Source organism: Perna viridis, chromosome 10 (genome assembly GCF_037379345.1).
Source record: "Perna viridis isolate PV_CMFRI_1.1 ecotype Kerala chromosome 10, ASM3737934v1, whole genome shotgun sequence".
NCBI lineage: Eukaryota > Metazoa > Mollusca > Bivalvia > Mytilida > Mytilidae > Perna > Perna viridis.
The window spans coordinates 14365906-14383814 of NC_142454.1; the positions used below are offsets into that span (position 1 = coordinate 14365906).

Sequence of the window (17909 nt, forward strand, 5' to 3'; positions counted from 1 at the left end):
GATCTCTATGAAATTGTAATACATGGTGTCATACCACCACAACGAGTTTAGAAACAAGTTTTTTTTTTCTGGATGACTACTTGCGTAACATGGAATGGATCACTTTGAAATTGTACCACCAGGTGCCATACCCCAGAGGAAGGTTGAGATTTATTTTGGAGGTTTTGACTGGAACCATCAGGAGTAAAGGGCCAAAAAATAGCCACTTCAGTTCTGGTCAAATTCTTATCCTGTGTCGAATGTCTGGTAATCGTATTCAAAATTCAAAGCTGTATCAAGTTCTTGTTCCAACTAGGGTTTGACCTCTAAGGTCGTATCAAGCTGCGCCCTGCGAAGTGTCTTATTTGTCGTACAGTATTTAAAGGACAAAGTTCACTTTTTCGGCGGCTTGTATTTTGTTTGTACAAGTAGATTTTATTTTGTGTATATAAAAAAGGACTACATAATTCTTACATAATACCCATTTGTGCCAATTAGAGTTATCGTGAAAAATTGCGAGCAGTTAAATCCATTTTCCTATCCATGTTTGTTGATATTTGAACATATATGTAATTCACTGTATTTTATAATCCTTTAAGTTGGCATGGCAACATATCGGCTAAAAACCACTAATTCCACTTCCCATAGGCTTCTATGCTAATTTCACAATATTCAATGGCTTCTCTGGACTTTACCTTAACTTTAACCTGCAGAGGACTATATATCAGCATGATTCTACATATGTCAGCTCACAATCCTCAGAATGGCATGTGGGGTTAGCAGACTTGCAGTGCAGTACTGGTCACCGGAAGTGAAGGGTCTATAAATAGCATGGGAAATCCCAGTGTTTTCACAAGATAGGGGTATATTTAAAAATCATTATGGAGATTAGGCTTCACATCACAAGAAGCAAAATGCACCTATAAAATGTACAGAAATGTTTTTCCTTTCAGAAACTGTTTAAATTTTTTAAATAAAATGAGAACTTTTTTCACAGCACTATGAGGAACAGGGGTAATTTCTGCGTAGGACTATTTTTGCGTACGTTCCAAATGCTCATTGGTTGAATTGGTGGTCTGTAACCCATCTGTCTAAACTGAGTTTGTTCTACAAATTGTTATGAGGGACAGTTCGGAAATCATAGCTAAGGTAATGACGCCGTATTGTACTTACACCTGGAATATTTCCATTGGTTTTGTATGGAAGACCATATGTATAAGTGAACTTGAATTATAATATTGTATGCTATTTTATTGAAATTCGGACTACCGATAATGACATTTTGTGGATACCGCATTTTAGTACATTTTCGTACCTTTGCAGTTTATTTATTAATTTATTAATTATTTAAATTTCAACTATTATTGCAAGAAGAAAAATTATACCTTGCAGAAAAGATCTGCTTTCATGGGTAGTTTGATGTCTGCTGGGTGGTTGTGGCTTTGGGGTCCAGCATTGAACGAATCCCCGACCTGCGTCACTGTAGCATGACATCAAATCTTCTTCGATCTCACACTACAGACCCAACGTGTCGAGGATTTGTTTTCTGCCTTCACACCAAAGGAGTATCCATCCATTGCATTCCGGTGTGGAACGTCGAAGGATTCGTCAAATTGAGAGAATTCAATAATTGCCTAGGGGCGAAAATCTCCGACCTTTTTTAACAGAAGAAATAAATACATAAAAAATGGAGGGATAAAATGACTCATCACATAAACGAACTCTTTTTAATGTATCATCAACTATTTATTTGTTGTAATGATACATAAACGAATTAGAGAGGGCGAAACGACTCACATCGAGAACGAAGGCTAAAATAGTAGTAAATAATATTTATAAGGAGAAATTCCTTATTAATAAGGAAAGGGCGAAACGACCCACCATAAAGGGCGAAACAACACAGGGCGAAAGAACCTAGGGCGAAGGGGAAAAAGGGCGAAACGACCCGGAACCTGCAGTTTATTATATTCAATAGAACATTTAACTTATGATTGTGTTTTAACCTCTATCGTTAGTTTTCCCGCAGTTTTACACTGCATTTATTGATCATTCGAGCAAGGATTTTGATTGTTATATTGTCTACTTGCACATTTTTTAAAAAGCACTGTAGTCATTGTATTAAATTTTCCTTTCCGAGAGCGTCCATGATTGGTGAATAAAAATATCTTATCGGAAATGAAAAAAAACAGCATTAACGAATTATAAGTTTATATATGATGCGTAGCTGGATTCAATCCAAGTCTTAATGATTTGCTCAGTCCTTTTTTATAAGATAACTTATAAATTAACTTTTGACAACAGTAAATAGGGAATAAACACTACAACGAGTTGCCACAAGATATAACACTACAACGGGTTGCCATATGATATAAACACTACATCAGGTTGCCATATGATATGATACTACAACAGGTTGCCACATGATATAAACGCTACATCAGGTTGCCATATGATATAAACACTACATCAGGTTGCCATATGATATAACACTACAACAGGTTGCCATATGATATAAACACTACATCAGGTTGTCATATGATATATAAGTACTACATCAGGTTGCCATATGATATAAACACTACATCAGGTTGCCATATGATATAATACTACAACAGGTTGCCATATGATATAAACGCTACATCAGGTTGCCATATGATATAAACACTACATCAGGTTGCCATATGATATAACACTACAACAGGTTGCCACATGATATAAACGCTACATCAGGTTGCCATATGATATAAACACTACATCAGGTTGCCATATGATATAACACTACAACAGGTTGCCATATGATATAAACACTACATCAGGTTGTCATATGATATATAAGTACTACATCAGGTTGCCATATGATATAAACACTACATCAGGTTGCCATATGATATAATACTACAACAGGTTGCCACATGATATAAACGCTACATCAGGTTGCCATATGATATAAACACTACATCAGGTTGTCATATGATATAAACACTACATCAGGTTGCCATATGATATAAACACTACATCAGGTTGCCATATGATATAAACACTACATCAGATTGCCATATGACATAAACACTACATCAGGTTGTGATATGATATAAACACTACCACAGGTTGCCATATAATATAAACACTACAACAGGTTGCCATATGATATAAACACTACAACAGGTTGCCATATGATATAAACACGATGAAACATACATTTATGTATTTCTTGTACATGTGTATGATACATAATTTTCTTTAAATAAATTGCTTCGGATTTGGCACATAATTTTCTTGAAATCATTTATCCTACTTTTTAAAATACTATTTTAATGGAAGTCTTTTGAATATTATGTAGATCAAGATTAGTCTTCATTTGAATTTTGAATGAGAGAATATGGGATTATTTCCTCAGTATTCTAACTTCAAAAGCTGTTTCAAATAATCCAAAGTTCAAACTTTTATCAATCTCGTAGAAAAAATGTCTTTACAGTTTCTTTATGAATGCGAATTTGCAAAGGATCGGAATGAGAAAAACTAGAAATAAGCTACATGAATTGTGAAAATGCACTTGTCACATGCAAACTTTAAATTGAATGTTTTCTTGTATTGCTCTGTGTGAAATTGCCCTTCTTGTTAGGCCTGCCTTAAAGACTGTATTTACGGATTATTGCACTGGCCCTTTCTTTTGCGCAGCTGTTCGTGGTCTCATCATCTGGAAGATAAAAGGGATAATGTCCTACTCTTTCCTGTACACAATTCCGTACAGGCCAACCCCAATATTCATAGACAGGACACAGATTTCTCTTGACAGTATTTGAGAACGTCTCTATCCACATGTCTTCCTTTTCATCCCTTGTATTCGGATATTTATCCTGTGGCAGAGTGTTGTATATCCTGAAAACTGACTTGTATGCATTCCATCCGAAGTCACGTGCTAGTTGAGCATACACTGCTAAAGCTATCGCCGGGTCTGAACACCATGTGTCATACATCGCCCCTTCCTGAAAGGTCATAATGATGTTTATATTATGGTTCTAAAATGTATTTCAATCATACATTTACACAAAATAGACCAAAATGAGAGACAATTTCGTTATAGTGTTTTTTTTTGTTTTGGTTAGCAGAGTTGGTGTTACTTTCATATTGCCTATTTCATTTAAATTAAGACCTCTTACATATAATAATTTTAAATGATATCTGATAACGTAAATGATAGCATTTTTACAAATAATGAAGAATCTCTACCAAGTACTACATATCTGTATCTAGGTGTGTCAGCTTTTTTTAGTAACAACAATGTATAATGTTTTTGAGTCGGAATTTTACCTGCGTATTGGGTTTGAAAGTATAAGGAGTTGAAAAATCATTGGTTTTCATGCTTTTATATTCTGATAATAATCTAGAATTGAGGGTTTCCAGATCTTTTGAATTTTTCAGGATCCACATTGATATAATACCAGTACGGGAGTAACGAGTGTCGTGGTAGGACTGAAGATCATCTTTTACAGCTTTGAGTACAGAAATTAAACGTTTTGAAAGCTGTTAAGTAGTACATTTTGCAGATCTAGCTATGTAGAAATGTATGAATTCTTGCATCCTCCCAAGTCAGGGTTTTGAGTCCACCCTCGTTTGAGGGAGCGAGGGTGGACTCAAAACTCTGACTTGGGAGGATGGAATTCTAGCGGAGTTTAGGAATCCAGTACATAGACGGTAGATCGCAATCACCGTCTTCGGTAGAGAGACCAAATGGGGAAACTACAGATTTTTGGTTTTCCACTATCTCTTTATTAAAGAGTGTGGTAGCAGTTTATTGGTTCTACTACTACTATCATTTTCTACGTCTACCTCTGAAAATAAACATTGGATGTAATTGTTTTGCAGACAAAAACAATGTTGTTTTGGGCTTTGTCTGCTGGTACGAGAACATATTTGTCATGTATAGTAAATGTTTTACAACATCAGGGTCTTTGAAATTTGATGTAGTGTGATAGTGTGTAAATATTCAGAATTTGTGTTAAAATTTATATTTGAATACTTATTTGAAATTTGAATTAATTTTATCATATTGACTTTAGTTTGAAATAAAATCATTAATATATTCATATGAAACTTTTGTCTTTATTTAACATAGATTAATTACGGATTGTAATTGATTATGAATTATATATATTTGTATTTTACATAGACGGACTTTGACAGTTGACAGTTTTCGTCTTGATTATTGTTCACTCTTATTATTTCTATATGGTCAGTTTTTACGCTTGATTTAGCCGCACACTCTTTACTATTAGTCATATCTCTTTTGGCGGTTTGTTCCTTTTAGAGTCCAGGTAGTTGCAGATTTATGTTCAAGCCGAACACACGTATCTGATTTCTTCTGTTGCTTTTTCTTATTCATGTGGAATTCTACAGTTAATTCAGGTCAGTTTATTACTTTATCTTTACATTTTCGGTCATTATTCTACTCGGATGTATTATTGATTTACGTCGTTTCCCGCACGGGTAACTTTCCATTTTAACATGTTATCGTAGTCAGAATGTGCATTGGGCGAATGTTGTTTGAATTATGTAAACTTTTAAAAGTAACTGTAATTTTCTAACGGGCATAATATTTAAGGTAAGAGTTATTGATTTATGCCTGAATTAAATAACTTGATTTTAAATAAACTTAATGAATGACGAGCGACTGAGCGAAATGAGTCCGAGAGTAAATGAGTAAACTTTTAAATTTGATAAAATACTTTTGAGTTAAATGTTTTTATTAAACTTGTCTAAGGCAGCTATGAATTTCAGTGTATACAAGTCTGTGCAAAGTAATTATACTTTAATATTTGTTGTACAGATATTATGACAGATTTGGCAATCTACCTTATGATGTAATGAGGTGTAACCTTTGTACCTCATATAAGGTATGGTAAATCGTTCAGTTTGTATTTGCTTATTTTACATTTGCTTAGTATTTTGCGTTGATTTGCTTTTGATTTGCTTAGCTTAATTTTGCTTAGTTAGATGCTTTTGCTATTTGCTTTGCTAATTCAGTTTTCTTTAATATGATTATTTTTATATAATATTGAAGTTAACGAATGAGAATAACTATTTTCATTTTTATCTTCTGGCAAGTGTTATACTGTTTCTAAGGACACAGAAAAGTAACTTTCGGTCATATAATATTTAAGTATTCAATTTATTAATTTTATGAATCTGTGACGCAATTACAGTCCAAGTAGTAATTTTAGAATGACAAACGTTTTGTAAATCTATTAGAATGATTTATTTCATGTTTAGAAAATCAGAAACTTATACATATATTTTCTTGTTACTAATTGTGATATTTTGTTACAGGGTTTATTTCTAAATGCTTCATAATAAACCATCCGGAACCTTACAACATTGTGTCGCCTAACATAGTGCGATTACAGTAGCATTGACACTAATTGACCTACTTAAAACTTTCATACGTTTCAAAGACCTCACAGCCTTTACTCACTCTGACAGGGAATCTTCTTGTTCTTGTTTTATTCATGTATTTCCTTGCATAGTCCTCCACGACTTCCACAAGAATTTCAAAGTTATAATTCCAATTTATTGAGCGTGGTTCACGGTACTTGGGACCTTTAGAAAGGGACCATTGTCAACAATTGGTACCGTATAGTTCATATGGGAGACGCTGTCGTTTCACATTTTAAGCATATTTTTGTAAACAATTGTTTAGTATTCAGTTTTACAGAAAATATAGTCCTTCTAATCAGTAACCTCCAAAAATTTCTTACACTATCTTTATGTGAGAAATTCCAGTATTTTTGTTCACCGATTTTGTGCCAAGTACACTTGAGGAATTAACTCGTGCGCGGAACAGTTCCGCACACTCGTTAAATCTAGGCGTTCTTCGGCACTCGTGATAATATTTTGGTTATTCACGATTATCCTATTTATTGTATAGATATTCTTAATAATTCATCGATATTTTCAACATGAATTTTAAAATTTTGAGATTGGCGGATTGATATCAAAGTTGCCACGTTTTGCTGGGTAAAGTCCGAGAGTGAAATTATTTATTTATTTCACAATGTGAAATATCGAAATTTATTACACTGGGAACATTCGATAAAACACTGCTATCTATATAATAAAGGATTTTACAGCATACGTTAAAAATCATTGTCAGAATGAAGAGTGTTCAGATATAACAAATAAAACTATAATTTAACGCGATTTGAATAAATAAGCTTAATGAAATTTACCCTGAGAAAGTTTGATGCCTTTTCCAGCTGATCACGGAGCCAAGGATGATCCCATGGTTTTACTCCACATATAACATCCATGGCATGAAGAGTGAATATGTTACAGGTGACCTCTACCGTGGCATCCCATGTCCAAAGGTTGTCTTGAAAGTTGTGTCCGAGTTCGTGAAACATTCCCCAACACCCATTCCCGTTTCTAACGTTTACTATGTTATCTCGGTCCAACAGGAAACAATCGGAGTACTTCTAATAATAAAAAAATCAGTACAATTAGTTTATTTACACACCTTTTATAAATAAAGGCCAATACTGCTACGATCTAATTAAAGCTAGCTCTAGTAATTTGTCAACTACGTTCCCGCATTCAATGCGGGAACGTAGTGGCATATTACAAGAGCTAGTTTTAATTAGATTGATACTGCTATCATGACATCTTACCTTTTTCCTTAAAACTGCTATGCGTGTACCATTTTCTACTGACAACATAAATTTTCTTTCACCGTGAATGTATTGGAACTTACATGTAGGTTTGACCTTAGCCAGAAAGATGAAATAAATTCAAGGGACAGTAACTTTTGATGATAACTTAAAAGCGGCTGAGCAACTCACTTTATTTGGGTCAGAAACATCAAGATGTGTCACAATCGGGTATCCAGAATGCATATAACCTGCTGAGGGTTGTTCATCAGTAACTACCCACTGTCCTCGACAATTGGATGGATCCATGCCTCGGAGATCCGTGTGTGCAATTACAACAGAATCCCATGCTTTCATCGTTGAGGTTAAATCAGGTAAATGCCTAACAGAAGCAGAGGGTAATGTTATAGAAATCTTATCGCCAATCACATCACACCATAAACCAGGTTTATATCTTTCAACTGATTCCCACATTCTAGCTGTGCTGTATGTGAACATCGGTGCTGGCACGACATTGTTTAATCTCAGTTCCAATTTATCAATGCAATCTGAGGGAGATTCAACGTAGACCAATCCACCGAAAGGACTACATATTTTTACAGGAGAACATGCGTTGTCTCCATATTTATGACTTTCCAGATCTTTCTTGAGAGTGACTTTAGGCCATCTTCGGAGTCCTTCACCATTATTTGTAAGGTCATCCCCATGCATACCTACAAAAAGTTTCCATGGTTTCTTCGTTTTGATCCAAGAGATTTCCATGACTGTACCTGCGGGAAGATAACAACCAGTTGCATGATACTTAAAACAAGTTGATGTGATACTGACTTCAATTGATTCGAGGACTGGAGTCGATTGAAAATTTCCCGGAAAGCAATCTATACCGTCTGCACAGACAGATTGTCCGCTCAGCCCGTCTCGAAGCATCATGTCACCCATAAGACAAGCAGCTTTCTTTGCAGCTGATGAATTGACAGGCTTAGTTCTAGTTGGAATTTTGTCGTTTTCATGACACATTTTGTCAATGACTTCGCGGAGTACATGATTGTGCGCTACGTACATTTCATCTGGTAAATGAAGAATACCATTTACAAGTCCTCCTAATTGGTCGATTTTTTCCGGATGTTCATTGATTTCAGCACAAAGATCTTGAGGTTTAACATAGTCTGCCATATTGTTTTCTACATTAATTTCATCTATTCCATCAGTGTCATTTGTATATATCTGTTCTCCTGTATAAGCAACACCAACTTTTTGAAAAACAAGATTGAGTGGCATGATAGAAACATCAATTCCAGTAAGTTGAACAAAACCCCATGGACAAACACCACAAATTAAGCCCCCTCCTCTTTCTATCCACTCTATTAATTTGGATATGTGATGATCATGTGGGTTTCCAAATCCATTCCATGATAGCATTTGACATTCAGAAGGAAGTGCATCCAAATTGTGTATAAAATCATTGAAAGCAAGTATTTCCTTCCCTTGGTCAGTACCACGTGTTAGCCATTTACGGATGTTTTGGTTGAATTGCTTGTTATGTTTCAGTTCCTTTCCATTGAAACTTGTAACGAACATATCATGGGAGAAAATTACAATTCTTCCCTGACCAAACTCAGCTGAAAAGATAAATTAGAATTGTCCAGGATTAGTGTCTTTAGTAAAATCATATCTTTAGAATTAATAAATGTAGACTACGTAAATTTTATAGAGTTGAATTTCATATGCAATATGTATCACCTTTGGTCAAATATTGAGCATACCTGTACATGTATTTACTTTTCTTAAATCGATGGTAAAGGAAAACTATTGACCAAACTTTACGACAAACGTGATGACTTTTCGTTCAGAATTGTCAACATTCCTTTCATCTGTGGCAACATCCCTTCAGCTCCTGCGTATGGAGTGTTCATATCACAACTCATACGTTATGCCAGAGCTTGCCGAAACTACGCAGACTTTTTGTATCGCGCTAGAACTCTAACAAATAGGCTTCTGGAACAGGGTTATGTTGCTACAAGATTGAAGTCATCACTACAGAAGTTTTATGGTCGTTATCATGAACTCGTGGATCGTTATGGTGTATCCATCAGCACCATGAAAACTGATTTATTCAACGGGTCATAGTTTTCCTTCCCTCATTTGTCCACCCCGGACTTGACTTTTTATGAGCAACTCGGCGGGTGTTTCTAGAAAAGCAGAGGACGCTTACCCTACCGGTGCACCTGGTCCATGCTCCTAGTTTTTAGTGGAGTCCGAGTTGCTCATTTACTTTTGTTACTTTGTATGTATGATTTTAGTTACTTTGTGTTCTTTGTTGTGCATGTCTGTTTTCCATATCTGGTCTTTGTCCCTGGATTACATTCTTTTGATTACCGCTATAACCTTGGTTCCCTTGATTTCTCTTAAAACAATATCGTTGTTACAGTATTTCTTCTAATTGAGTTTTTCTTTGCATATTTGGAATTAAATGTCTTTGCTATTTCGATTCGTTTTTTTTATTTTGAATACTTATTGTATGCAATTCCCTACTTGCGGAGCTCGGGATGCAGCTATATTTTATCCTGTTTTTGCAGAGTTACCTCCCATAAGAGCAGGTGTAATTTCGAAGTCTCTCTAATCGATGTTCGGATTCGGGTGCAGGTACGAGGACACAATTAATTTCGTAGTGTATTTCAACAGACCCATCTTGACATATAAAAAAATTCTACCGCTTCAAACTCATTCAAACTTCACCAATATGGAAACATGCATAAAAGCAGATTTCTATAACTTATAAGAGTGCTAGAAAAATTCACCATCATATTTTATTTTTAGCAACTTTGCTTCTGAGACCCCGTAGACATGAAAAGTGACCACTGCCAAATGTCCTAAATTTTGACCTTCTTTCAAAGGACCAAATTACAACTTCCACATAAAATTACAGAATGAAAAACAAACTTGTAAATTTGATCCTTGCCCTACATTTCTGCAGTTTGTACTAAGCAATAAAGTTTATGACAGCAAAGAAAAAAAATCAGGAAGAAACACTAAAAAAAAAGGAAGTATACAACGAAAAGTCAATGGGAATTAATTGTGATCTCGTACCTGCAGAAAAAAGAGATAACTCGAATGAAAATGGAATCCCCAGCAGACAAACACAACGGTGTTTCTAAAATTTACAGGGTGTTCCATTTTGTTGGTAGGTTACATAAGGATGATTTTCATTTGTATCCCGGGTAAAGAAAATTTATGGCAAGGTCAGCAGAACGAGAAATTCCCTTTTGACTTTCGAGATCTTCGTCGATATCGGATGGAAAACCTTACGTGTTCCGAATAGACACCTACTCCAAAGTGAGATAAATGTTGACAAAATGTTGGTCCGAAAGTCGGGTATAACACTTTTGAAACTTGAACTTCCCTCGTATTTGGTTCTAATGCTGCTAATGAGGGGTTATTCACTGAAATACGTGTACATGCAGCATACATTTATATGATTGGTATTACGTTATTTTGCATAAGCATACTGTAAGCCGTGCAAGTATGACCTAGACAAAATATTTTTAGAGTTAACCGACAATTTGTTGTCTTGATGAAATCGACTGAAATCTATAGGTGAACAGTAAGCAGTGAATAATTCTTATCTCCAAGTATTCTGAATATAAACGTCAAAATAGATTACATGTTAGTTTTCATATTGTATGGCCAAATTACGTGTTTCTTACCGACTGCACATAGAACTTCCCCCTTTTTGTTTGCCAAAACAGGTTGAGCCTTCTCCCCATATACGACAATAACACCTGGCAGACAGTCACGGAATGAGACCACGTCTACTTCCTGGAGTATCTCGGATTTCCAACTTTTCATTCTTCTCCAATAGCGCTGTAGAGATATTTTAAGAGGATGTCAACTAACATCATAGACAAGATCAGGCGAATTCGTGTCAACAATAAATCATTAAAACTAATCTTATGAACTGTTATTATAATACAGGATACTTTAAACTTCTGAATTTTTGTGGATCAATGTATTATAAAGAACGCTCTCGTGATTTCAACAAATTCAAAATTCTGCGGAATCGTCAATGCTACAAAACATAACAGCAATACATTATATGAGTGGAACCGACAAATGTTTAAGCTTAGTGAGGGTTTGCCCCAGTGTATGATTACACCCGCTAGCCGAGGGTCACACTGTGATGGAGCTCTGTTCCATTTCCTCCAAACTATAATCTTTATTAGCCTATTAGGTTATTTAAGTCTCGTCAAGTGACTCCGTGGTTTGTCGAGAATGGGTCCTGATCTACCATTCAAATGCATTGAGATTTGTCATTTACACAACGTTGAGTTCAGTATTAAAACCAAAACATCTTTTTTTGTAAAAAAAGCCGATAAAAAAATAACAAATTTCTATCTTTATCATGATAAAAGTGTTAAAAAAAGCATTAAATAGAAGATACAGCGTTTCAAGATCCCGAAAGTAAACAATAAAATGCAGATCGGTCTTCTGATTTCAATACATTCCATATCGGAAAGGAAACCAGAACGACTCACAGACTCTAATACTGTTTAAGGGTCAGTCTCTGTAAGAATCAGGCAGTGGGTGAAACATGGTATGAAAAAACCATCATTTTGATAGTGTAATTTGATTATTTGCACCACCAGAATCAAGGAAAAAAGACAATAATTTCGATACCATGTTGGTGCATTGAGATAATTTCATTGAAATGTACTGAAAATGAACATTTCAAGTGCAAATAACTCTGTAAAAAAAATCATCATTTGTTTAACATTCTATTGGAAAAATTCTAATCGAAGCCAGTGATACAGAAATAAAATAATGTTCTTTTCAAATAGAGAAAGTATCCTTGAGTGATATTATATTGTCAGATCGGTGGGTTTTGATATGCACGTTTCTGAGTTTTCCCATTTTGCCTGATTCTTACAAATACTTAAGAAGCAGTCTTTATAAAAATCAGACAGGAGGTGATTCATGCATGTCAAAAACCCACTGAATTCAATTTCAGAAACCGTTATAGATCACAGAATCAGTCTTAGTTTTTCATTTGGGGGTTGCACTTTTAAGATAAAATCTACATAGCTTGTACATAAAATTAGCACTTTGCAAGAGTTATCGTTCTTAATCTGGTTTGCTTTAGTAGATTTTAGTGGGAAGTTAAAGTGAAGTTTCCTCAAAAGTATAGATCTAAATTCAGAAAGGGGTATCGCCACATAAAAATATAGCACATGTAGACCAAAGAAGCATCGTCTGACCCATGGTTTTTTTCTACACCATGAATCACCTTACCATAGGCAATGTCTGAATGTTATATGCACTAGTACTTATAAGTTAAAAAATAAAATAAAAACATTTATTATATTGATAGCAATGATTTACCTCAAGTTCCAAGTGTAAATTAAAATTCTTCGATAATTCACACTATGAAATACATTGTACATTCGGTAATTTTACCCTCTCAAGTCACTTTCCATCACCTGAGGTAAGTGCAATTTTTGTGTGGAAAGTTATTCATGATGTTCTACTTTCTCTTCAGCAAGTAGAAATCTTGAATTTCTGAAAGGATTTGTTAAATAAGGAAAGCATTCTTTCATTGCTGGCAAGTAAATTTCCAGTGGAAACTTAAAATTTTCAAAAAATCTTCAAACACTGATATCACATGCTGTATAGAGCACTAAAATATAAAAAAAATGCGTTCGAATTTATCAAACTTAGAATGAGTTCGGATAGCAAACGAAATTACATTAAGTTTTGCAATGCACATGGTTATCAGCTATTAGGGACTGTGTTATCAGCTATTAGGGACTGTGTTATCTGCTATTAGGGACAGGGTTATCAGCTATTAGGGACAGGGTTATCAGCTATTAGGGACAGTGTTATCAGCTATTAGGGACAGTGTTATCAGCTATTAGGGACAGGGTTATCAGCTATTAGGGACAGTGTTATCAGCTATTAGGGACTGTGTTATCAGCTATTAGGGACAGGGTTATCAGCTATTAGGGACAGTGTTATCAGCTATTAGGGACTGTGTTATCAGCTATTAGGGACAGTGTTATCAGCTATTAGGGACAGTGTTATCAGCTATTAGGGACTGTGTTATCAGCTATTAGGGACTGTGTTATCAGCTATTAGGGACAGTGTTATCAGCTATTAGGGACTGTGTTATCAGCTATTAGGGACAGTGTTATCAGCTATTAGGGACTGTGTTATCAGCTATTAGGGACTGTGTTATCAGCTATTAGGGACAGTGTTATCAGCTATAAGGGATATGTTTCTTGAATTTTGTCATAAAGAACTGTACATTAGTTGGTCATCATTTATTAGAAATCTTGCTAAATTGCTGTGAAAACCAACCTTTCATCCGTTAGATACTTTATATCTTGATACTGTGTTGTGTATTATTTTTATATTTTGTAATTATTGTATGTATTGTGTGATTTTTATGGTATGATAGTGTCCCCTTGTACACCTATTGTGTCTGAGGTCATCAATAAAGTTGTCCTGTCTAATCTTGTTGACAAACCTTTGGATAATTTAACTGATAAATAAACCACCAGAGGAGGAATTTATTAAAATTCTTCTTAACACACAAAACCTACTCGAAAACTACTTGTATATTTTTAAAATTTTTTTTTTCCAAATAGGACATAGTCATTATTTTTTTTTTAGGTTTTCCCTCCAAAGATGCTGAATACATTATTATTTTTACGGACATTGTTCTTGAAGTTTCTAAACCCTTTCCTCTAGCTGTAAATTTATTTATTACTATGTAAGCTTTTTTTTTAATTTGGATTACATAGGGGCTATTACATGTATTATTAACTGTGCTGTTATCCAATAAAATCATTTGATTTTATTTGATAATTTAAAATTTAATATAGCCCCATCATAAAGGCAATACACATTGATTTTGTCTCGTTTGACTTGCCCCTGGGCCTGATCGAAGGAAAGGACAGCATTCATTTATCTGTAGTTCTTTCAATGAATTAATGTATAGTATAAAGGAATAAGAAATTCAGCGCAATACTGTCACAATTTTTCTGTATTAGTTCTGGCAAAAACAAAAAAATCCCCAATTTTCAGATGGCCTACACGCCCAGCACGCCAGATTACCGGACTTACGGGCAGTACAAGTACCCTCAATTGACATGCGTTTAATATTGTAACAACGGCGGTGTGTGAGTGCACTCTCGGTTTTATATTATATTGACTTACCGTATCCTGCAAGCTCGGAGCCTCCTATCAATGGTTAAGTAATTGTCGTATTGTACAGTAACTAATCAACTAAGTTACTTCCTCCTTTCTTAAAAAATTGTTCTTTTCCAGAGCATCTTTTCGACGAAATATACACCCAAATTAATGTGATCGATCTATAAATATAATTTCCAGTAAATAAACAAAATATTCTTAAAAGTTGTTCTTTTTCCAGAGCATCTTTTCGAAGAAACATACACTCAATGTGATCGATCTATAAATAAGTACACGTGTATATTATACTTTGTATCTATAATTAGAAATGTATGGAACGCCTAATCTACAGAAACTCTCTAAATTGATATATTGTACCACCCAACAAATAAATTACGTTCATTGCATCAAAGAATAGTTGCCCGCAACTAAACTATTGAACTGTACCTCTCAAATAAATACTAATAAAAAGGGAATCTAAATCCATCCAAGACAAACCGCTCCAAAATCCAACTTCAGACCCTGCTGATAGATAAATTAATGACCACATCTGTACTATCATGTTACCAAAGATAATTAGTGCCTGTAGGGGCAGACCAGAAATTTTTGGGGTATTTCTTGGCATGATTTAAAGTGAGGTTAAACCATGTTAAAGAGTTAACTGAGCTTTTAAAATCTTTTTCAATAACAATGCAAATTACACTTAATATCTGTAAATAATTTGAGGGGTTGTCGCCGCCCCTTTTGAGTTCAGCGTACGCTCTTGCGTTCGGTACTCGCATGTGGGAGCACTGCTATTCCAGTAATGCGATAACTTTTCTGGCAAGCTATTTTCTGACTTGGTGCCATCTTAACCTTTGGGTAGGAGTACTGCATACGCTTTAAAAACGGACCGAATTCCGCGTACAAAAAAGAGGGTCATTCTCTTTAAATAACTTGAACAGCACTGTTATAAGTGTTTGAAGAGAGGTCTAAATCATTCGTGCAGAACAAAATTTTCGATTTCATCATCTCATCAATTATCCACAGAGAGTATTTTCATAGAACGCCAAACTTCAGAAATCAAGATTTCGCCGATCTCTGCAATAATTATTTCTTGCGCAAAATTTTGCGCACAGTAACGTATTTGTTTCGTGGTGCTGTTACCGTACATAACACAGACGAAACATTTAACGCTTTCATTAATTAAATCTTAAGTGGTGTATTCATTAAGAAAGCAATGCAATTATTGGAAGAAAAGTTTCATCTCGCTGCTAATCATTTACGGATCAGTATATATGGCACACCGTATTTATATTTATTCCATGTTCAAGATGTCTCTTGTACTTTATAAGATATCTTATAAAGTTGATTAGATCTCTTATATTCTTTAAAGATATCCTTTTCCTGCCAAAAATTTAAATGCTTATACCACAAAAACCAGCACACTGACCCATCTGTTTTTCTTCTTATTTTGTTCTAGCATGAGAGCTCTTGGAAGATTCCACAACATTTTGAAATCATTGTTATATTTTAAAAAGAGCAGCGAATAACCCTAATTGAGACTTAGATACGGAGACGGAGATGTTCGGGTGATCATCATTTTTGTGGCTATATGTCTTGACATTCTGCACCTATAGGTTGTTTTAGAATTTTGTTTGCTAAAATTTCAATGCGTTGAACCACAGGGACTTGCTCCCACTATCAAATATGCATTCACACTAGTATAAAACACAAACTTGCTCCCGATGTCAAATATGCAGCCCCACTAGTGTTATATACTAGTGGGCTGCATATTTGATAGTGGGAGCAAGCCCATGTGGTTGAACATTAATAATCAACCATGGCGTGAACAAAGGTTGCAGTCTTGATACCACCAAGGCAGTTTTTTAGGAGATTGTTTTGCCCAAAATGGCCATTAATTTGAACCCATTAGAAAAAAATATTTTAGGTAATACCGAAGATATGAGGTTTATCAAACAAAGTATAGATTTTTTCTATGAATGTCCCAAATCGGAGTTCAGAAAAAAAGAATGTTAACAAAAAGAAGTTCTGATGAACACCCCCCCCCCAAAAAAAAGACAATTCTTGCGCTACTTATAAGTGTCACGTATGCAGTGTATTTGATAGCTTGCAATTCCTAAATAACTTCTTGAGTCTGATTATTTTAAAAGCAAGCTTCACCACAGAAACTTCTTATTTGTTTTAAAACTTAGTTCTTCCTAATATAAGTCTTTACCTTTGAATTCTTTGCTTCGTTTAATTAATAATTTCACAGCTGAACAATTTGGTTTATGTTTCGTTGATTATCCTTGCAAACGCTCCCTACGGGGTATAATTAGTAATTGTAATCTACTAGATTCTAGCTGTTAGTATAATCATATGCCACAGATGTTGGTAGCGGAGACCTGGATACCTGACCGAAGAATTCGGTCCTATTAGTGCCTGGATACACTTGGGGAAGTTGACAATGGGAAAAAATGTCGCGTTTGCAATAATTACGAAATTCAGAATATTCGAACACTCAGACGTCATTCCTTTTTATTGCACTTGGTAGAACTCGATGCTGGATTCGGCTTCCCGTTCGATATTTTTGGCTTCGAGTAATTAAAATTAATTTTGGATTTAGATATTTTTATTACTTCAGCAATGCTTGAGCTAGGTTGCTTGGCAACCTATTTTCTGACTTCGTGCAATCCCACGGCATCCTTTGGGTATGGATGAACGTAATTCTAACATCTTTCGTCGTCGTAGTAATCTGTATAAAATTATGTTTGGTTATAATGTTGCTGATGAGAGGTTAATCTTAAAATACGTGTACAACACGGCTTAGCGAAATTCAATATTGATTTGAATGACATTTTTATTCTTGGTCCGATTTATCCCATTGATACCATTTGCCGAAATTTGAAGTGTTATGAAATTCAAAAGCCATAAAAATCAAGCTTAATACTACTTTCATTGCTTTTCAGAGGTTAAATAAATCTTTCAAACATGTGCACATGAAACAGAAGTTTTCATTACTAATGTGAGTAGTACATTTCAATTGCGAGTTAAGTCCAAAGTTTTCATCTTTTGACAAGTTCGTAATTAATTTATTGTTAATACGGTATGCAAGTCTTG

The 17909-nt window shown here is 34.8% G+C and overlaps 1 protein-coding gene across 1 annotated transcript; it reads right to left on the reverse strand.

Moving 5' to 3' along the window:
* Positions 1–2791: 2791 nt before the first annotated feature.
* On the reverse strand, positions 2792–15095 carry LOC148604645 (TRPM8 channel-associated factor homolog). Its single transcript, XM_088548721.1, has 5 exons — positions 14835–15095; positions 11327–11483; positions 7815–9241; positions 7206–7451; positions 2792–3965 (listed from the first exon to the last, which is right to left on the reverse strand). Exons 2-5 carry the CDS (start codon positions 11466–11468, stop codon positions 3609–3611), a joined length of 2172 nt encoding a protein of 723 aa, XP_088404847.1. The 5' UTR covers positions 11469–11483; positions 14835–15095; the 3' UTR covers positions 2792–3608.
* Between the last annotated feature and the right edge of the window lie 2814 nt (positions 15096–17909).

Excerpts from the sequence above, each read along its gene's own strand:
- LOC148604645 (XM_088548721.1), bottom strand. The coding sequence starts at position 11,468 with ATGAAAAGTTGGAAATCCGAGATACTCCAGGAAGTAGACGTGGTCTCA. Across the intron at positions 7,452-7,814 it reads ATGTTTCTGACCCAAATAAA|AAGTACTCCGATTGTTTCCT; the intron begins GTGAGTTGCTCA and ends TTTTATTATTAG. Across the intron at positions 3,966-7,205 it reads AGGCATCAAACTTTCTCAGG|GAAGGGGCGATGTATGACAC; the intron begins GTAAATTTCATT and ends ATGACCTTTCAG.